General features: G+C 33.3%; 2 protein-coding genes across 2 annotated transcripts; both read right to left on the bottom strand.

The window, feature by feature from the left end:
- Positions 1-47: 47 nt before the first annotated feature.
- Positions 48-20,118, bottom strand: LOC108559878 (lysophospholipid acyltransferase 1). The gene is made up of 9 exons (XM_017917248.1): positions 19,760-20,118; positions 6,472-6,617; positions 6,289-6,366; positions 6,142-6,233; positions 5,827-6,068; positions 5,414-5,767; positions 1,585-1,782; positions 1,371-1,522; positions 48-1,313 (listed from the first exon to the last, which is right to left on the bottom strand). The coding sequence occupies exons 1-9, from the start codon at positions 19,841-19,843 to the stop codon at positions 1,136-1,138; spliced, it is 1,524 nt and encodes a 507-aa protein (XP_017772737.1). The 5' UTR covers positions 19,844-20,118; the 3' UTR covers positions 48-1,135.
- LOC108559877 (IQ and ubiquitin-like domain-containing protein) lies at positions 2,284-4,719 on the bottom strand. Its single transcript, XM_017917246.1, has one exon. It carries the CDS (start codon positions 4,421-4,423, stop codon positions 2,312-2,314), a length of 2,112 nt encoding a protein of 703 aa, XP_017772735.1. The 5' UTR covers positions 4,424-4,719; the 3' UTR covers positions 2,284-2,311.
- Positions 20,119-23,059: the final 2,941 nt, after the last annotated feature.

The following is a 23,059-nucleotide window of genomic DNA, read 5'->3' on the forward strand; positions in this document are numbered from 1 at the left end:
ATTTGCATTGAATTTTAAGTACAAAGGTTGTGAATAAAACAACAATATTTAGATTGTAATAAAATGTGCATTATTAATATTTTTTTTTCTTTATTAGTAGTGATATTTGGGTTTCATTTTTGTCTCGATTTCATCATGTAAACAGGAAGACACAACATTAGAAATCATAATTATATAAATATTTACATGTTCAAAATAACATACAACGTATAAAATGTCATTGAACGTGTGTGAAACAGAACAGAAAATAAAGAAATGCACTTTTAAATTAATCGATTTTTTTTTTGTTTTGTTTATTAATAATTTCGCCTTGGTTTCTCTCTTCCTATCTATAACTCCTTTTTGTTAATAATTATATAATTTGCTTGTATATCAAATATATTCTTAAGCGTACATTTTCAGAAACTTTGTCTCTCGTTCACAAGATAAGTGTTACTATCAACTATAGTATTATAGTTTTCTCTTCTTTTCCTTTCTTTATATATTTATAAATATATTAATTAACCTTTAATAATATTCCATCCTCCTAATAAAAAATCCAAGAAAAAAAAACGAAAATATCTCACTAACTAAAGAAGCGCATCAACATAAATCAAATATAATACAATATAAAAAAAGCTTAATATATCCTCAATATATATTATATGTATAATATACTATATATATATAAATCTCTAATGAATAACAACGTTTGTGCTCTGGCAATGTATTTAAAATTTTTATTATTATAAACATATTAGTTTTATTTGCTTTGGAACTTGTACGTAAAGTTAAATTGCTTATCGTTTTCACCATTGTGCATCGCGAGGATTTGTTTATTTTGATTGAATTTTGGAAAACCGAACGGGAAGCACATTCATAAATAATCAGAATCAGTCGTATTTAGAACTTTCTCAAAAGGATTTTCTTTCATCTCGTATTTCCTATGTCATATGATATAAATTTATATAAGAGTGTTGTGAGGGGGGGGAACTATTGTCACGTGAAATCTTCTTCGATGTGAGCTCTTGTATCAACTTAAATATAGAACCGAAAACAAAGACAAATAGGGAGAAGTGCTGATAATAGCGCGAAAACATACGGAACATGGATTCGGGAAGGATCGTGTGGTAAGGGGCGGGAATAATATAACGGATCAGTCGTGGTGGTTCGAAACGCTGTTCGTGATTGGGCTGGCCTGTTTAAGGACGTTTGCGATGCTCCCATTGGCCGTGAGGTGATTGGAGACGAGCCCCGGGTTCACCTTTGGCACGACTCGAGGCACTATGAATAGAGCTATCAGCGCTAATATATGAAGGCACAGGTACATATGTCTGCAAACGGAAAATTGAATTAATGATAATGTAAATGCATAAAATCGTAAATCTTACAAATATAATCTGATGCCACCCCAGAACTCCAACAAGACGAACGCGAACGTTATGTAAGCCATCACGAAACGCGTAGTCACGAAGGTGATTACATCGTAGATGAACTTGGAGTCCTTGTTTCCGGTGAAGTAGTTACGGATTGTGCGTCTCATCTGTATGCGAGGAACAGTGGATTTAAGAGATGCATAATGCATGATTGTCAATGATAACATACCGATCTTGCGGCGAACGTGAACAGGGCCCCATTTGCAAAAGTCAAATAGTAGCCCGGATAGAAGCCGTGCCAAAGGGCGGACAGTCCGTAAGTCAACATCGTGGCATAATTGTCCACACGCTCGTATACGATCATCCTCAACCATCTGTTGGTCCCTATATTCCAAGCCTCGATACTCTCTTTGAGATTTGTACCAAACTAAAACAGAAATACAATTAATTAATTTTATGTTGTTAAAATACAATTTTCAATACAATAATTGAAATTACCTACATTCATACAAAAGTAACAATGTTATTATAGACTGAACACAGGAAATGTTACGATTCTAATTTGATTCTAATTTTAATCACAATTCTTCCACTCTTCAATACTCTTTTTGTCTTTCTTATGAAATTAACATACAATAGCAATTGCTGGCCCATTTGCATTAATAATCTAAAAATGCAATTTCAAACAATTTGTGTATATACAATTTCTTAGATTATAAACAACAGTATGCAACTCTTTGTGTTTCTTACGTAATTAACATACAAATAAATAATACATAAACCAAGAATTAAAGAAATCTTTAACGACAAATTTATAGTTTACTCTAAAAAGACTAGTGTTTCATTTTGCTATTGGTCGCAATTGTTGAAAGCTTGAAACTATGAGTTTCTTATAAAATGAATAGCATTGATAATCTTAAACTATACAATATAATTTGATATAAATGGATTGTATATTAATGACAGCTCAAGAATATCTTCATTTTGCTATTGACCGCAACAAATTCCCGCTTTTCGATGATTTCGTCCCATCGCGAATCCACCCGACCGATATCTTCGAAATAGTTGTTGAGATTCTTGACGCCCGCGAAATACGATTTGGAGATGATGTGCTTCTTGTTGACGTGCTGTAGAAACTCCTGATCGTAGACTTTCTCCATAGATTTCACCTTCAGGTGGCATTTAGTCTCCTCGTACGTAAGAAGAATGCAATTCCATGGAGCCCAATCCTCGTCGCGGAAGAACCTGCACAGTCGCAGTTTGTAGATATCGTTGCATTCGCTGATGGCGGAATGCGAATGCCAGATCTGATTCACTATGTAGTACAAGTCCTTTTCGGTGAGGATGAAGGCTATGGAACTGTGCGAGGATTGTCTCCTCTCCTCACGCCTGATACACTTCAGTAAATACCTATACGGTTGGATGTCCATCCAAGGCTCCATGATTTTATCGCTCCACGAGCAACTGTTGCAGACGCACAACGTATTTGTGCGAGTATCGAACGCGAATTCGTCGCTCGTTTTAAACGTTTTGCAGCGAGAGCAGTAGAACATGTTGTCCTTCATCAATTTCTCTCTAACTCTCGCGTTCCTCATGGCGACACCTTCGCAACATACGGTCATCTTCAGGTGTTTTAGGACGCACGCCTCGATTCGCATTTGAAGAGTCTCCAAATGGCAATCACTGATACCGCGTGTTATGAGAATACAAGCCCTTTCGATCAGACTGAGTATTTCCAAACCGATTTCGCAGCCGACGTGCCCTTCCAGTGACATCTTCACTTCGAAGTACACTTCCAGCTTGGAGTCACGATCCAACGTGTGATCGCACAATCTCTGGTACAGCTCGAAATATTCCCGACCCTTTTGCGTCTCCAGCGTGTCCATTTCTATGAAAAGATTCTTGTAGTCGCTGTTCCAAGCCAACGGTTCGCTTATTATCTTCAGGAACTCGATATCCTTCTTTATTTTCAAATCCTGCTTCACTACTTCCTTCTGACGCTCGATGGACAGCAGCATCGCAATTTCCTTCTCAAGCAACAAATACATTTCCGCTAATTTAGACGGTCCGCACGCTATCGTCTTGATTCGCTCGATTTCCGCCTTCTTCCAATTCTCCAGCATCTTGTACAGCATGTAGAAGTCGGATTTGGTGCGCGGATAGACTTTTCCGATGAGCTCGCGTTTCTTTCGTTCCTCATCTTCGCGAATTAGGAAAGCCTCATCCTCTAACTCCAGTCGTATTCTCTTCCTGTATTCTTCGCACAGGATTTTCAGCGCCTTTCGCAATTTCCACGCGCGAAAATACCGCTGGATGATGCGCACTTTTCCTTCGATATCCAAACGGGCCTCACGTTCATCTGCCGTTTCGTAAGGTCCCGACGTTAGGATTCGATCGGTAATGCTCGGGATGTAAATGTCTGATTTGGCCATCTGCGTGGCTCTTGAATAATGAGTGTCCAGCAATCTGTTCCTCATCCAATACGTCTGAGTGTCGCGATGGGTCTTCACGACTTTCGGAGGCGGTGGGCCGGTCTGCGAGTACCCATGGTGGTACTCGATTTGGGTGACTTTATTCAGATAACCGCCGAGGTACGGTTTCAGGATGGTCTTACTCTCGATCTCAACGACTACTTCTTTAGTGCTACCATCATCGTACTCCACCGTAACAGTGATGATGTCCGGAACAGCTAAACCCTCGTAAGCTTGCTTCGCCGAGATGTACTTCTCCGGATGCGTTGATCGCAAATAAAAATCCAAACATCTGTGCTCTCCAAAATCGAAGTTGTAAAGCGTGAGCTCATTTCTGATATCCTCTCCATCCTTGCTTATCTCGATGAACTCACTGGACAATTTGAAAACCTCCTGAAGAACTGATTTGATATCCTCGATGCTCGTCTGAGCGGCGTACGATTGCGTGAATATAGCCAAATCGGGCGTGGTAAACTTCACCGTAACAATCACAACCTCGTGACGCTTCTGGACGACGTATTCGTAAATTTCGTTGGTCTTTATACTAGGAATGTCATCCTTCATAAGATTCTCCAATGACTTTTCGACCGCGTCCATATTTCAAATTGAATAAAAAATTAAAAGTTCAAAGTTAAAGTTAACTGCCAGATAGAGATGAACTTAAATCAATCAGCTGGCAGTCGGCCGGAATGTGAACACGAGACTGGTGAATCAAATCGTGGGGTGGAAAATAAAAACTTCGACCCCACACACACACATACATGGTTCAGTAGTTATAGCAACAAATGTATCGATCAAATATAGTCGAAACACAATGTACAAAAGGCCTCGCAATTAAAGAAAAAAATGGATTTCTCGATAAATCAAAGTTCGGTGAAACCTTGTTCGTCGCTCCAAATTAATAAAAGGCCTCTCTTCCAATCGTCCGATGAATTTAAGAAAGCAATTTCAAATAAAACAACTCATACTCCTCTTTTATTATATACTACGCATCCATTCCTAATAAAATATTTGCAAATAAATGATTAACAATAAACTATGCTATATTGGTCACGCCAAATACGTTAAATGGTTATGGAGTCACGTCCCGCATAACTGCATTAACTTCGCTTTATGGACTATGGAAATGAAGCACAAATGAGTCAATTGCTATTCTAAATACGTATAACAACTTAAAAATAATGTGTATTATTTCTTTTTCAAAATGTTAAATTGCTTATTATACCAAAAAACGCAATGAAGAAATATATGTCACATGAATCATAGATAAAATACACATTATATTCTAAATATTTAGTAATTAACTACGTATTTATAATCTATAAATTTAAAAAAAGAAATATTCTCTATTGCATAACACTATACTGCATAACGAAAATAAATAAAGTTTCGTATTTTTTTTATCAAATTGATTGAAACTGGTTCATTCATGCCATACGAGATTTATCAATATTATTTGTTTTATTTGGCAGCGCATCCTATATTTGCCGTTCGCATATTGAATTTGTGCAATCAAACGTTATTCTTGATTTGCTGCACACCGTTCAAATTTTGGCTAGAAAATAATCGTATTTTCGAATGACTCACCTCGAATTTGATCATATTGATATTGGAGAATTTGTCCCAGTTGTGGCTTCCGTCGGGGTGGTATCCATCAAAACCTATTCCTGAGTTGTTACTGGTGGCGTCGGCGAAGAGCCACGCGAAGTAGTACTTAAATCTAACTAGCATAGTGGTGTTGCTCAGGTACCAGAACTTGTACATGAGCGTTGTGTTCTCCACGAAGTCGTCATCTTTTACACCTTCTATGTGGAACATCGGCGTGAACTTTACGAAAGCTATCGCGCAGAGCAGAGACAACGTGACCTTCTTGCAGACTGCCCTCACCGGCGACGGTTCCAACACCAAGGTGTTACCACCAGAATTGTTGTTTATGTTGTTCTGCAATCATTTGTGGAATATTTGTTGAAATTGTTAGAATCAAGTTTGAATGGTCTTACGGATGAAGGCGTTGGGAAGTTCTTGCCGTCGATGAAATCGATGTAATCCTTGTAGAAGAGAGCCGGTCCTGCCATCAAAGTTGGAAACTGCAGCACGTAGCTGAAGTACTCGAGCGGCGTCGGTATATTCTTCACGGCGTACACCAGCTGATTCTTCGTGAGCTCCGATTCCTTCCTGCAGATGCCGTCATGGATGCAGAACGCCAGACTGGTAACCTTCTGTGTCACGACCATCAGAGGACCTGCAAACTTCGAGATTCGTTTCTCCTCCCTTTTTTTCTCACCCAAAAGCAGTCTGCAGCAAACCTTAATTACCTGTTATGTCCAACGAGTAAGACCCATAATCGTAGACCTGACGATGCAGATGAATGCACGACAGATAAATCAGAGCCACAGCCAGCACCAATCTAAAAAAATAACAATAATCAAATTTACGAAACGCATTGAAACTTTGAAGATCACCTCTGCATAATCTGGGGGTTCGTGGTGCGGATGACGATGTAACACAGAGCTGGTAGTCCGGCCAAGTGGATTGCCTGCCTGATAGAAATTTTCACCAAAAAAGAAAGAAAACAAACAGAAGGATGGTTTAATGTAAAACAAAAAATATAAATATAGATCCAATCGTCTGCCGTTTGCTCTTACATCCCGAAGCAAAAGTATCCGATGATGAGGCCGAATATGAGTCCGAATCCATGTCTGGTGGCCGCTTTGGTCTTCGACGGATGCAGAATCGTGCGGAACAGCGACGCCAAGGCCAAAGCCACGAACTGGCTTATGACAAAATTCACCTGCAAAGAGAAGAGGTCTTTTTTTAGAGATTTAAAGGCGCGCAAAATTATGTAACCGAAGAAGGAAGATAGAAAACGAATGTGCGAAACCGTGCCAAGGTCCGTTAATTGTTTAGTCCGGTGCAGCCTAATTAACAATTCTAAGCAACGCCTCCAGCAATAAAGCTACTCCGCTTTGATGCATCGCGAATTTGCATCATTACATCAGCATCATTCTTTCCTTAAATGTCGCACATTCCAATTAGATAACATCTGGATCGAGAGGAGCTTCGTAAATTACGCGATCGATAAGATAAAAGGTAAACTGGTATATATAAACAACCAGTTCTAATTATGATAATTCAAAAATATGCACAAAGATTACATCGTTTAAATAAATTCATTCTCAAATATCAAAATTTTGCTAATAATCATATTATGCGCTGCAACCGCAGTAACTTTAAGAACTTATGTGAACGCTCCAAGTAATAACGACGTAATGGTAATAGAGAAACAGCAACAAGTTGCTTGCGCTTCGTTTAAATAGTGCAGAGAAGAGCGTTTGCTACGCTATCAGTGCAAGTATGAGAACGACGTCTGCGACGACGCTTTTAAGCGAAATGCATTCCTTTCGAAATACACAGTTCCAACAAAACAACGTCACATTAGCAAGAATCTTGAGTGCCGCTAATTGCAATTTAACCGTGCAGCATAATAGATAAACAAGTACACCGATAACGTAACTAAATACAACACTAAAAAAATCAGTAATTATTGTTTAAATTTATATGGTTAACGATGATAATATCGTAATGCTTTTATCATTAAAAAAAAAATTATATGAATAAACAAACCAATAAATGAGTGACAATAAAAACATCGCAAATTAATTCTATTTTTGATTACGAATTACTCGGATGTTATAGACTGACGTAATTATAAACGCAAATGGTGACCAATTAAAAGTTCGCAGTTTTCAAGTTTTATGATAATACGTGAGGTACTGTTTGTTGCAGCTTCACAATTTTATTCAAAAGTTTGAAAGTAAATAATATTTTCAAGAAAGTCCTTACAATTTACATTTTTTGCAAGTATATAATTGTTAAAATCAATATTGTTATTATTATAAGTACATTTTCAGCTTTAATTTGTATATGAAATGTTCAATCTATCTCTTTTCAATGACCTTTAAAGTAATATATAATAATTTGTGCATTTAGTAAGTATTTATAAAATAAAATGTAGAAATATCAGGAAAATTGATTAATTAGTAAAAGTAAGACAGTTATCATATAATTTGTATATTTAATGACGCATTTATAATTGGTAATTTGTGAGTTAAAATCGTTAAAATTTTCTAAACTAATGAAGTAAAAAAGTAGTACTTCCTATAACTTCATTAGTTGCAGTTCAAATTTAAAAATTAATGACTTGAATTTAACAGTTTCATTTACGCAATTAAATTCGTTTTGTTCGGTTTGGATGAATGTTACCAGTCGTTAGAAATATAGGACGTTTCTTCTATAGCTGTAATGATCTAAAATAATACACGTTGTGTCATCATTATCCATTAATTAAACCGACAATTACGTGCTGTTGTGTGCCATATATTTCCTCCGTACACCAGGGGAAAAATTAGTCATTGATCGCGAATCCCCCTCACGTATTATCACGAAGGAGCAGTAGCAGCAGCAACAAAAAAAAAAGAAATTATATGATATGTATACAACAACAAAAAAACAGGGATAGAGTCCGTCTTTTGTGCCATGCCTCGTATCATAAATATTTGATCACGTTATCCCCCGGTGGATTGATTCCACGTCGAACGTTCAACATGCGAAATTGATGTCGCATCAGGCGATCACATTGTGTCCCGGATTTATAGGAAGATAACGGCGGACATCGTCGTCGGAAGAACGTAGGGATTAATAAAACATCGCGACGATAATTTATTTCCAAGGTGAAGTTCCTTACGTGATCGGAATGGTGCGGATATGATAATGCGTGGAACAAATAATTTCGGAGCGGTCGTCGAAATTTAATTAACTCTAAGTGTAATTGCATCAACCTTCGGAGATGAGAGAAAAAGAAAGGGGTTGTATAAATTGCAAGAAAACTGCCGACACGCGCGTAAAGATGGGGTAGAGAGAAGAAAAAGGGAATTGCACGGAGGGCGAGATAATGGCCGGAGGGTTATGGATGAGTTCCGTTCATCGATTCAAAGTAATTGAAAAGAGATAAAAATATAGAGACTGACGGGTCAGAATGACCCATCTTATATTTGTTTCATTCTATTGTAATTTAATATGGAGTTTGACTTAGCTATTTTAATTTTGTCTAGTGCACTTTTCAATACGAGTAAAACAGTCCCGATTTTATTGTATTTCGGGTCAAAGTGACCTGTCTATTGCAAATACGTTCTAGAAATATCATCAATATTTGGTTTTCAAAGTGGAATCATATATGTATAGTTTTTAGCAGTTTTAAATGAGGTTAAATTCATTAAATAATAAGAATTATTCTGTGTTGCTTCGAGAAATTAATATTTTGTTGTACTTTTTTTTTAAAAAATTCAACAGTCAGGTCATTTTGACCCATACCTAATACTTGTATTTCCCTAATTTGTCCGTAAATTGTGAAATGCTATTTTTTTAGTATTCTATGCACGTGATTAAAGGTATATTGTTGTTGGTTTTTGCGCGAAGGGAATTGTAAAAATTGCGATGGAATGGAGAGGTTCTTGTCCTCTCTGCGAGTTATAATTATTTAGGCCAGTGGCCCAAGAAACGCCCACGCACTCGACGTTTATATCCGATGCATCCTCTAATTTTAAGCGCGCCTCCAAAAAGGTGAACAGAAAGAGAAAGAAAAAAACAACAACCGATTAATCACGTCTTGATTAATTGCCAAGAGTGTTTTGTTGGGGGCACCAATACCAACGACGTACAAAGTTTATAAATGAATTTAAGTACATAACAATTTTTAATAAACTAGTTAAAAGTTGCAAAGAAACTTTTATTTTTATACAGATTTTGTAGTATTGTTTTGAGCGTTTTGTATAAATTATATAGCAAACAATAAGTTGGAAATAAATTGCTGCAATTACAAACGTATTTTGCTAAAACGATTTTATAGAATCACTTAGAAAATTCCATGAACAAAAGCAATATTTTCATAATTTTCTATTCATTGCATTGATTGCATGATTTTAACAATAACAATTACAAATTTGTTATAACAATAACGTATTTTTTGTTTCTAAAAGCATCATAATATCACCTGAATTATTTTGTATTAATTGCTTCGAAAAATAAAATAATTAATTAAAAAATGTATTTCACTTTTCCAAATTAATTGTATCAATAAAGCACCTAAAATATACACTCCGCGCCTTTATTATTGCTACGAAAATTGCCATGCGATGTTGTTACATAATGATTTTCCACTTTTGTGGACGGCGTTTGTGTACACGTGGGACGTGTTTCACATAAATTGTCCATGAAAACCTTTCAGCACTTTCCAGGAATTCCTTTTACCAATTAAATGCGCTTAGCGTAAACTGAAATTACATGAATATAAACCCGAAACGAGAGTCCCTACAACGTCGTATGCATAGAATATGAGTGAAGATAAATATTAACTGCTTTTGAATTAAATATATCTACGTAGTACAGGTAAAAAACAATTTGAATATTTTAAAGATTTTAGCAATTTTCATTAATTAGAAATTAAAGATAAAATTTATATTCAATTATGAATAATTCTAATGAATTGTATTCAATATATAGATTTATCATGATGATGAAAAGTGAGTTGCAAGAATGAATGTTAAATCAGATGTTTGAAAGCAGATTCTAAGCGAATTCTTGCAGGTCAAATGCCTCGAGTCCAGCAGCAACAGCGGCATTCCATTTTCTTTCCTATCTTTGGACTTTCGCGTTTCCAAGAAAGTGCATTCGACTGCGTTCGAGAATGCCAATTTCCCACGAACGAAATCATCAATTGTCAGCTGCAACGGTGGAAATTGAAATTGAACCCACGACGAATCAATAGTTCCAAAATAAACAAATAATATCAGTACACTCATCCACAATCCCATGAATCATTCCCTCCCCGAAACTGCGAATAAGCGTCAATCGATCATAAATGTATTTTTTTTGCGCTAAAAAAATAAAACTATTTTTACACAGGAATGCAACGCGAGGATGTTTATTTTTTATATGCGCGAGAGCAAAAATCAGCTCCTCTTTATACCGGAGAGAAAACATCGGATGCGGCTTGTTATTTTTTTTAACTTTTTCGAAACGAAACCGCGGATATTTGCATTTCGATTTGAATACTTCTGTACGATTAACGAATATAACTTAATGCATTCGCTTTCAATGATTGAACTCGTCAAGGAAGCCAACGAATTGTTGAATGACATCCAAAGTGCTGGATCGGATTGGGTACGTGTATAATTAGATTTTTCGTTAGAAGCAAATTGTAATTTTCCCATTCTTCGTATCGGATGATCCAGAGAATCCTTTGTTGAAACAATGATTAACACATTTAACGGTCGAACGCAAAGTTCAATGATTCACAGAGAAACGAAAGGAATTCACACGTTGCTTTTTTCTTTGGTCGGAAAATGTTATCAGTAGATCCGTTATCAGGGGAAAACGCTTCCGTTTTCAGTATTCGCGTTTCGTTCAACTTAATTTAGATTTTTGCTGCTGTAGTTTAATCTACACAGGCTTCGTTCGGATTTATCTGGCGACAAAAGGTGCTCGACCTTAAACCAAACGCGAATCACCTGATTTCGCAATCATCAAACGAAATATAATGAAAAAAAAATTACGTGCATTTACGTATCAACAACAACAATAATAACAACAACAAAAGCGACATCAACAACGTAATTACTGATAGAGCGGAATAAACATTTAAGTAAATTTAGAAAGCCTTGAACGACTGTTAATCCTTATTTCTGTCCTAACAAAACAATAAGAGATAACACCAATTAGTGTATTTACGTTTGAGCTAAGGAAGATTTTGCGACTCAATTCCATTCGCAATGCAAGAAGCGTTAAATATTTTGTTGACTTTGGACAATAACAAACATTAAAGATAAATTCTTGCAATATACATTTCAACGTCGAATATACAGATAATAAAACAATCAACATTTTCATAATACTTTCTCACCATTTATTTATAACATAGTTGCGGTTTTAGTATAGTAAAATTTGTGTATTTCTATATTATAAAAAAAATTACTTCCTATGACTTTCATGTTCTTATCAACTCTCACTTTTTATATCTATGCAGATATATCACTATATGTTATAATTTTTACGCAAATTTATGGACTGATAACTATATTCGTTCTAAAGCGAAAATTCTGATCACTTGAACGCATTTTTCAATTAAGGGATTTATCTTTAAATCACCAAATTTGTGAAAAAAAAACTAAACTTTACGTATATTTTTCTATGATTACATCGAGAAAATAATAAAATAAAGCTTGAAATTGGCAAATCTACTTATTCTCTCTGCCAAAAACAAAAAAAAATTGAACAAAAATACGTATATCCAAAATGTTATCAGCAATTTGCGAAAATTCAAAATGTGTGTCAAGTATTAATATACATATCTCCAATGAAATATTCCATTTTTTCCAACCGCTTCAGACTCACTTCAAAAACATAAATTAAATTTGAACACTCGCAGATATCGTAACATATATCAATATTTGACAAACAATTTGAAATATTCTGTAAATATTACAAAGTTCCCAGCATTTATAAATTTAAAACAAATGGAAATAATCCATAAAATTGTCCATAAGTCTGCTTTAAAAGATTCCTTATAATATCTATGACAAATTTCTGTTATTAAATTTTCTATTTAAAAAAAATATCCTATGATCTCATTACATTTTAAAAACGTATTACTAAGAAATCACGTTATATGTTACAATCGATAAAATTCGAAATTTTCATACAATGAGACCATCTCTGACTCAGTATTATTCAATTGTCGATAATTCATATCTACATTACTACGTTCATACAAAATGATGATTTGAAAAAGGTTTGTTGATAATTTTTTTTAAAATTATTTGATTTGTTATGTGTATGGAATATTGGTTTACAATCTAGTTGCTGTACAACTACTCAATGAACTTTGAACGATTCGATATAACAAACCCTATTGGCTCGAATCCAAGATCAACCAACATTCACGATTTTCACACAAATAGATACACGAACTAAATTATTGTCAACGCATTTAAAACTGCCAAATCGATCATTTATAAATAAAACTTTAGTATCATCATCTTATCTTAGTAACTTTATTTAAAAAAAGAAACAAATAAAAATTGTCATAAAATTTCATTTCATTTCACTTTGAAGTATATCCAAACGTTTATGAACATGCAATTTAATTTACTTGCGTATATGGAAGCTTATATTTGGATTATGATAAAGAAAAATTCAACATTTTGCATGTATCTTTATAGCTCTATAAATATCCGCCACAAAAAATCCAGTGACTCATTTTATTATACGATTCTCAATTTATATCTGTTTACAAAGGATATATACAAAAATTCTTTGTAAAGGGGAAATTTGTAATTCGTAAAACAATCATCAATTTTCCATAAACTAATTGAAGATATGTAATAATAACTTATTGGATTAACATTTGTATTTTATTTCGTTTATTACATTTGGTGCTTTATAAATATTTATATTATAAAAATGTCTTTTATAAGAGAATTTAATTAAGTTCAATATTCAATATTCATTGAAAAATACTCGTTAATTTCGTTAACTTGGAAAACGCTTGAAAAAAAACTAGCAAAATGGTGTTACAATTTTAATTAAACTAAAAGCTTTGTGTGCAAATGATACACATATAAAATAAATATAAACAACGATAACAATAACAAACATTTAATTGAGTTTGATAAGAGTATTAATCTATTTGCGGTTTGACGTTCGAAATCAACAATTTGCAGGATGTTAAATATTGTACAACATAAGATTGTTCACAATTTTACAAATTTTGTCTTTACTTCGATATATGTTTCTAATTTTGAAATTTCATGATTGTTCTTAAAGTATTGAAAATTAGAAATGTTTTTTTTTTCGAATTAGTAAATTTCATGATTCTTTGTTAATAAATTAAAACAAAATTTTACCGCAATTGAAGTGCTTAAGAATTCTTACTCTTAAAGTAATTAGCTAAGATTTTTATGAAGCAATTTTTAAGTACAAATTTATTTTGCTTCGAGATGATTTTACTAATTAATAAATATATGATTCTTGTTACAAAAATGAAAACTGAATTTTACTGCAATTGAAGTGCTTGAGAATTCTTATTCTTAAAAGAATTTGCAAAGATATTATGTAAAATTCTTAAGTAAATTTAAGATGTTTTCTTCTGATTAATTTTCTTTATTATTCATTGTTAATAAATTAAACCAATTATGGTGTTTAATTCACAACTAAAGAAGAGCTTTTAAATAGAAAAATTAAGGTAAAACTGTTCCTACTTTGATTCTTAAATGAATTAGTGAAGCATTATAAAACGCAACTTTGAATGAACTTCGTTAAAAAATTCATAAAGTTATCAATTTTAACTCATTTTGAAATAAACCAAGCACAGTATTTCTATGGAAAATATAGAGTGCAATTTTATTTTTAGTTGCAGATCCACTTCTGGCCAATCAAGAGAAACTCGATCAACGAGACGACGGAGAAGATCAATTAATCACAATTAGATGTGCTGGGAATAATGTATCCAATTGAGGGCGGAAAAAGTGTGTAATGTCTCGTAATTATCGCGAAATCGAAGCAAGTCGCGCATCGTCCTTGTAGCAATACCGCTTACTAATATTGTATTTATAAATTAGATCGGAAATCAAACACTCACTAGCAACAGGAATACGATATTAACAAATACACGTTGTATATAAATTTGTTTATTTAGATTAGATGCAATGTTATGTAAGATTGATTTGAACTTGTGATTCAATGGAAATCCATATGCAAGTCTGCATATTATTTTCAATTGTAACTGTAAATCTGCAGCTCATAGGCAATTTCTTCGTTCGTACAAAGCGAAATTGCCATGAGATTTAACTGCAGTTTGTTGTTCGCGGAACGCATTTAAATTGGATGAGCGGATGTTAACGGGATTGGCACGGGAGGAAAATGGTTTGATTGGTGGCAATAGATTCACAACAAATTGCCTTTGACACACACACGAAAAAATAAGAAGTTATATAGAAAGAAAATATCGACACGAAGGAGTCTAGGAGACAACACGGGTCGATGCACCCGTTCTCTTTGTGTGTGCGAGCGAGTCCACCTTAAAAAGGACGCTTCGTCTCGTCCTTTCGAAGGACGAAACGCGTCGATTCGCAAAATTATACCAGACAAAGGCTTCACAGTTTAGCCTAACACTTGAGTCGATGAAAAGAATGTGTAGCTTAAATTAATTCGTCTACAATTAAATAAATAATTCGCATCGATCCATCGCACTATTTTCTCAACTCTCTTCAGAGTAAAAGTTTTAATGAGACTTAAATCGAATCCTCGTTACGCTCCAAACAGAACCAATTACAAACGTTTCTGTTTTTTCTTTGGGAAAGCGCTTTTCCGATGTGCCAACACACCTTCGGGAACATTAAGAAAAACTGTCTTCTAAAATCTTAAACCACAAGAAATTATATATTTTTTTGATATTTTATGGAAACTAATTGATTTACGCAAACACGATTGTCATCAACATCAAAGTTGATTTAATTGTTTCAATATTTTGATATTAAAAATTCTATATTCGTATTGACTTGCAACTTTTTTTTTAAACAATGTTATTGTAATAATGTTATTCATTCTTTTTGAGCGCAAAGTTCTAATTTTAGACATGAAACAAACTAATGAATCCACTTTATTTGCTAGACAAGTCACCTCTATAAATTTGTATCAGATCTTCAAATAAGGAAATGATTAGAGCAGCAAAACGTCGCTACTACGTTTTACAATGAGACAACAATTATTTCGAATTGATTTTTAATTGAATAATTAAAGTTTGACCAATGATATAACATTATTTATTGTCTGAATTAATGAAGTACTGCGCACATTTTGATTATATCAAATCTGATACACTCAAAAATCAAGTCTAAGAAACATGAGTTCATAAGTTTATAGTTATTCCATATAATTATAAGGAAATAATAATTAAACACATAAATGGAAAGATAAAAAGTAACTATGGAAACAAACAGTAGTGATCATGACAATTTAACAAAATAAGGGCAAAAAAAGGTTTCCATGGAAATAAACGGTATTGAACAAATGAGCTACTCAATAACTGTAAAACAATATATAAATATTTAAGAATTTATGAATACTGAAAAAATAACAAATTATTATATAACTAAAGAAAAACAATAAATTGCAGTGTTCAAAAGTAATAGTTTGTAAATGCAGTAGTACGATAATTATTATGTTTTAAATGTTTAGAAAAATTCGTGAAAACAATATTAGAATAAATAAGTAAATTATGTAAGAAATAAAACTTTATTAAGGAAAGATCTTTGAAATGTTACCATGTCGTGTTTGATGCCTTTTACGTGATAAGTGCAAATGTCATAGAATTGGCATTTGTTACTTGTATTCCTCATGCATTTACTTGATAAAAAGAGTGAAATATTCTTAGTTTTCATCATAAAAATGAAAAATTAATTTAAAAAATTGTGATGAACAAATATATTTATTTACATTTATGCAAATTGAAACACATCCACATCAGGTTGCACGAATAACAAAACAATAAGGTAACGTAATCGTCGTTCCATTGCATTATTTTAAAAATAATGCTCAAATAATAGTAGTATAAAAGAAAGAAAACAAAAAGAACATATTGCATCAACTGTATGACATTTGCATCAAGTTTTAGCGAATCGTGTGCGGCGAAATTGAATTGAATCATCGGTCCACAGTAATTTATTTATGCGAAAACGTCGAAGCAATAAGAAGCATTGAAAATGCGTTCCGCTTCGACGTAAATATATCACTTATCGATGCATGAAAAATAGAGATGCAAAAAAAATCGTTTCCTACATTTCATTGCAAATTTTGAAAGAAAGAAAAAAAAAACGTTTCGTAACCGCAAAAAAAAGCCACACACACAAAAAGTGATTAGATATTGTGTAACAATTAAATATGAATATATGAATGCATGAATTAATTAAATGCAGTGAAATGATGATTTTTGTTTGTTTGTTGTTATTTAGGAGATGAGGAATTTCAATGACAATTTTTAATGCATTTGAAAACCTACATCTAAGCTTTACAAGGTCGTAAGATAAATAACAACGTTAAATAACAACAGATTCGAATGTACAACTTAGACTGAAAAATATATTTAATAAATATATTTGAAATTAAAGAAAAAAAATCTAATTACATAACTGAATTCTTGAATTTAAGCTAGTTATGTCACTAATTAGTCAATGCAATTCAATAACAATTATTGCTAATTGCACTTAATATAATTACCGATAAAATGTACAATAAATTATCGAATTGTAATTGCGTGCATCGCCAATTCAGAAGAAAATACAATGTAACAATAACACGATAATGAAGAGCAAAGTCTGAATCGTCGTTTAAGTAATTGTATATATTCCAGACGGTACCAATAATTATGTAAGGTCAGAATGAGTAACAATATTTTGAATCGTATTTAAATGATAAGGATAAAAAAAAACAGATATATGTTTTAATGCAAACTTTTGTTACATTATGTATAACATATACGAATATTTATACAATGGTTTATCAATTGTACAAGAACATAATAATAACAACAGCAAATGAATTGCATTTTCGATATTTACAACAATAACTGCAGACTGAAAGATTGGAAAATCATAAACAAGTACTGCAGATTATTCAGTACAATTCTAAAGTAAACAAGATAATAAAAATTCGTAATATTAAAGCAAATACTTTAATAAATATTAATTCAGACGGAAATGTTTTTTAAATTTCAAATGTATTCAATTTGAAAAAAATCATATCAAAATCAAATTGTTCGAATCAGAAAGAATAAATGCGCAGGATTGAAACAATACTTTAATTATGTTTTTCTCCTTGAAATTAATCGAGCTTTACAAAACGTCAACAAGTTAATTATTTCAGTACCAAAAAAAAAACTGTCTCAATAGTCCATAAAATTAATACAAATTTTAAATTTTATAGTAGATCAGCGTTTTTCAACTTTTTTTTCCACCTGTCACAACTGTTGAAATTGCCTTACGTCAATGTGACAGCTGTCATTTTATTATTTCATTAAAATTGCTCTTGTAGATCATACAAAAAAATCATAATTATTTAATTAAAACCTAAGTTTATTTTTTAATTTTACATTGTAGTAATCATTTAAAAAAACACCAACAATTCTAAAATTTGCCTATGTTTTATTGAACTCTTTGAATAATGAATAATAAACTGCTTCGTTTCATTAAAATATTCAACAGGTCTGTCTGTATATCATTTATAATGTGTTTTGAATATAAATATTTATAGATTCGGCGGATCCTGTTTCTTCAGGTAAAAATTTAACAGGTAAATAATTTTCGAAAGCCGCCCTACTCGAAGCGAACACTCATTGACAGATGATTGATGTTTGTCATGTGAGTAATGAGGATTCCGATAGACGTTTAATTTTGAATGACAGCTTCATTGCTCTTAATAACGCAACGCATCAAGAACGATATTGTCGATTACGACAGTCATAATATGAATCTTAAGGATGTTTGATGAGAAAATAAAGTTATTTTTTATAAATTTTTACTTTGTTATATAAGAAAAGGGGTAGTAGTAGGTTATAATTTTAGAAATTATAAATACGTTGAATAAATCGGTTCTTGGATATTATTTTCATATATTCTTCAGATCTCATCTTACTATATTGTTAAGAATGGTTCAGATCTCATCTTACTGCATTGTTTCCCCTCTTGGGTTCGAACTTAATGAGTTTTTGATTTAAGGTTGCACGGTTAACATGGGGGAAAAAAAGGTTGTGTTTACCGCACGAAACGTTTCAAAATGCAATTTATCTCTTTCAATAATAATTATCAAAAGCTGTTTATAATCGAGTCTAGGATGAACGGAATTCGAATATGTTTTGGAATAATATTTACGAAAATGCGCGTTCGCGAATGGATGGAGTCTGTCGAATTTGAGAGAGAGGCCGCATCCAAATGGAAGTCGTCGTCTATAAATATGCTCGGATGTAGATAGATGTGTGTGTGAGGAATGCGTGTTTGGAATAATATTTGAATGGAACTGTAAGCAAATAGCGCGCGCGTCCGTATAATTCGTTTCGGCGCGCGCGACGACTATTTTTAAAAAATTCGTGCAAAGTTGAACCATTTAGAGTTGAATGTTTCAAGTTGAACGCGCACATTCAAATTCAATCAATTGAGATTTCCATCTAAATGTATCTACTTTGTTTGAATTAAATGGCGAGACTGTACGATGAGGATACGGAGCAGCGTCGCTTCTATTTATTTTGTTGCTGCTGCTTCTGGTCTCTCTTCGTCGAATGCGCCACATGTTGAACGAGCGAACGCGGTGACATCATTCACCAATTGAAATACACTTTGTTTATTTAAAAATAAAACGCGGTGGCGTGATTCGGCTTCCTCGAGAAAAAAAAAACTGGTTTGATTCAATCGCTCAGTCTAGGCAGGTAGAAATATATATATGTATATATGTGTGTACGTATAATATATAAAACAACATACCGGCGTGTTACCTGTTGGATCACAACCATCGTGCTCTTTCATCTTGAACCTTTCGGTTGTTATCTTTTTCTTTTTTTGTTCTTGTCTTGTGGGTGATCTGCCGGTTGCGCGGGAGGAAGGACGTTCCGCGGATCGATAGCGGGTGCAAACAATGATAGCAAAAAAAAACCGGTGTTGATGATGCTGTATTATTATTACGTTGGAGATGCTACAGTAGAGAGATCCCACCCACTCTCGTTGCGCGTTTATTTGTTTTTTTTTCATTCTTGCCGAGATTCAGCTGTTGAATGCGCGCATTCCTGCAATGGATGCAGCAAAAGAGAAAGGATTGTAGGTCCTAGGGACTCACTTGATCAATGGAGACCCCCGTGTAATCCGAGATCCAGGTGAATATGCGGCTGCCATCGTAGTAGCCGGTCGGGCTGGACGCCATTTGGCTGCTACTGCTCTCTTCGTGTGCCGGAGGTGATGTTTTCTTCAATCCACTTGTATTACTCAACTTACGTACAATACACTCTCTCTCTCTATATATATATATAAATCTCGTGCTAGGCTACTATTACTAGTATTAGTCGTTGTTGGATATCTGCTGGTAAACCTATATCCTCGCCGTTCGACGATCTACGACCGACTATTTTCTCTCCTGGGTTGGGTCAGGACTGCACGGCACGCAGAGAGCGCCTCCTACTATCACGCCGCGGCCGCGACCGCGCGAACTGCTCTCGAGACGCCGACCGTCGCGACGTTCCCCAAAAAACTTTTACAGTTTCGCTTGCGCCCTCCCCCCGAACCGATGCGATTCTTCACCAGCCATTGACCCGTCCGACCCCCCCGAAAATAACTCCGCTTCTCTCAACACCCATCACACCGCTCTGCAATTTATCACCTAGATTTCAACCACCCCCCCAGAACTAATGTCAATTTGGACGGAAAACAATAACAGCTGATTTTGTGTACATATTTACCTCTCAACCGAGGTTGTCATTTTTTAATTCCTGAGACACGAGACAACTGTTTAACTTTTTCATAGACGATGGTGCACGAAATGAACTAACTTTGGAACATCTCTAGTAGAACATTATTATAATTTTCTTGAAAATTTGCAGGAAAGAGGAATTACCATTCAATTTGGTTGGTATGTCAAGGGATGAATCTTAATTATGGTCCAATGTTGATTCAGTTGACAAAGTTGTCTGATTCAGTTGGGTCTAGAAATTTCTGGCTCCTCAAAGAGTTAAGTCATTCCTGGGAATTCTCCCAATTTCTTTATTCTATATTATATTGTAAATAATGTAAATTGCACGAAATACAAAAATTTACTGGTATATTCTTAACAAAAATAAAACTAATTATAAAAAATGACAATATAACAAGTAGTAAACTAAATAGATATAAAAAATATATTTTTAAATACGTGAGCGCATTTAAAGACTCGTCTGAAAGTCTATTTCTTAATTTTGTAGGAAAATTTCTTACTAAATGTCCACATTCAGTATTTGTTGCTTTTGGAGAAAAGTGAATTATATATATTATAGAAGTTCTAAATTGCTAGTTTGAGTTCTTATTAAATTATTTTTTTTAGTACTTTATATCGATTCCGTTTTATAGGAGATTGAATATTTTGCATTTCCATATAAGCTGCATTAAGTTCAGGCTATTGTACGAAAATGTTTCAGAGTTATCTGAAAATTGATAAAGTACACATTTAAGATATTTTTTAGTGCCATTTTCAATTTTGAATTTTCTCGAATCTCAAATGATAATTCCTATTGATCAAGCATACTCTCAACCATCACATCCCTACTTGAATTATCCTCAACATCAATAATAATAGATTATAAACCACCCAGCTAAGTAGCATTCGTTGCTACTCAACCATATATTTATTTCAATCTCAGGTACACTACAACCATTCAGACCTTCACTATGTTTATATTGTACAGACTTGAAAGTAGAAACTACCCACATTAGTAGTATTCTTTTGTTACTTCAATCAATCGCACATTCTCAAAGAAATATGTTATGTTTAATATAAATTAAAACTCTTCATTTTAGCAAGTTTTTCATTTCCCTTGACAATTCGTATATGTTTCGTCCATTGGATCATCGTGCCTACGAATTATCGAAATGTTTCCTGCAGAGGAATTGGCATTTCCTAGGATCCAAAATTACTGGAATTATTGCCTCCGCATCGAAATGCACTTTCTCTCCAGGCGCTCTGGATTTCAGAGCCAGCAATTATCGATGCTATCGCAATGCGGCCACTGCACTACGTACATTAATTTTAGTTTATCTGAAAAAACGCCGGAATTTTTCATTGGAACACGCACAGAAACGATTTGCCATGCAAATTCAAGTTTTCCACACTTTGCGTTCATCAGGTTTACACATTTTTTTTGTTTTATTAAAAATACATTTAATAAGAAAGAATAATTGCTTGTCTACAATTTATAAAGTTTTTTTTTTATGTTACAAATTACACCGGGTGTTATTGAACACGTACAAAAGCGATTTATTTCAATATTTTTCCTCTGCTGTTATGAAATAAAAAATAAGTAATAAATTAACGTGGTGATCAATCACTTATCAATAATTTAATACATAAAGTAAACATTTTCTATATTATATCACCAAATCATTTTCTATCTGCATCACACATAGCTTAACTACGCGATCATTTGTTTTACTTAAGACAAATCACAAACACTATTTTATAATTCTATTAATAAAAAAATCTATACATATAAGAAAATGTGTATTATAAAAACCAGACAATAAAATTGCACTCTAGTTGTAACGAAGAAACACCAAGGCTTTTGTTTTAATGAGTAGAAGAAAGCAGGAAACCGGAAGCACTTAATTTACATAGGTAATTCTTATTGTGCGTGTTCCGATGCAACGGTTTTCATACTGTTTCTGTGCGCGAAATCGCTCGCATAATAACGGATATTTCTATGAACTTTACTACCATTTATATACACAGACAGCTTTGTTATCTGTACGATAAAGACCGTGGAAGCTTACACAAATATTTTTATGTAGTAATTGCTTTGCGTAAATCTTTATATTTGTATAAAGATTTACGTATTTGAAACAAACAATTTAATGTTATATGAAAAAAATAAAATAATTCTGATGTAATGAACTTAAAAATCTTAATATAATATGTTTGAAAGTTTTCTACTTAAAATTAGCGTGTGTGTAAGACAAAAGTACGATAGTTATGTAAATTAAATTAGACTTTGTTAGCGCATAGTTTATTCAATTAATGTGTATATTTTAGTAACAATAGCCTTTAAGGATTTATGTATTATTTTGTGTTATATTTATTTTACAATTTGCTTCTAAATTATTAATTGAACAATAGATAGATCAATGCATTCATTCATGAATAGTATTGAAGTGAAAGCAACCTCTACCTGTTGCATTATCACCTTTAGGATGTTATAGTATGCATATATGTAGGCAACCAAATATACTCAAATTAATATAAATACTTTATTTACCAAGTAATATACAGTTTTTTAATAAATTTATTGCGAGTTTTGAATCTGAAATAAAGATAAATTTTTTAAACTTAATTACTAATTATTCATTAAAGTGCAATAGGTTTTGCAATAAACACTGAAGAAAGTATTCTCATGCATTA

The sequence above is a fragment of the Nicrophorus vespilloides genome, unplaced genomic scaffold, assembly GCF_001412225.1.
Source record: "Nicrophorus vespilloides isolate i.1.1-1 unplaced genomic scaffold, Nicve_v1.0, whole genome shotgun sequence".
Lineage (NCBI taxonomy): Eukaryota > Metazoa > Arthropoda > Insecta > Coleoptera > Silphidae > Nicrophorus > Nicrophorus vespilloides.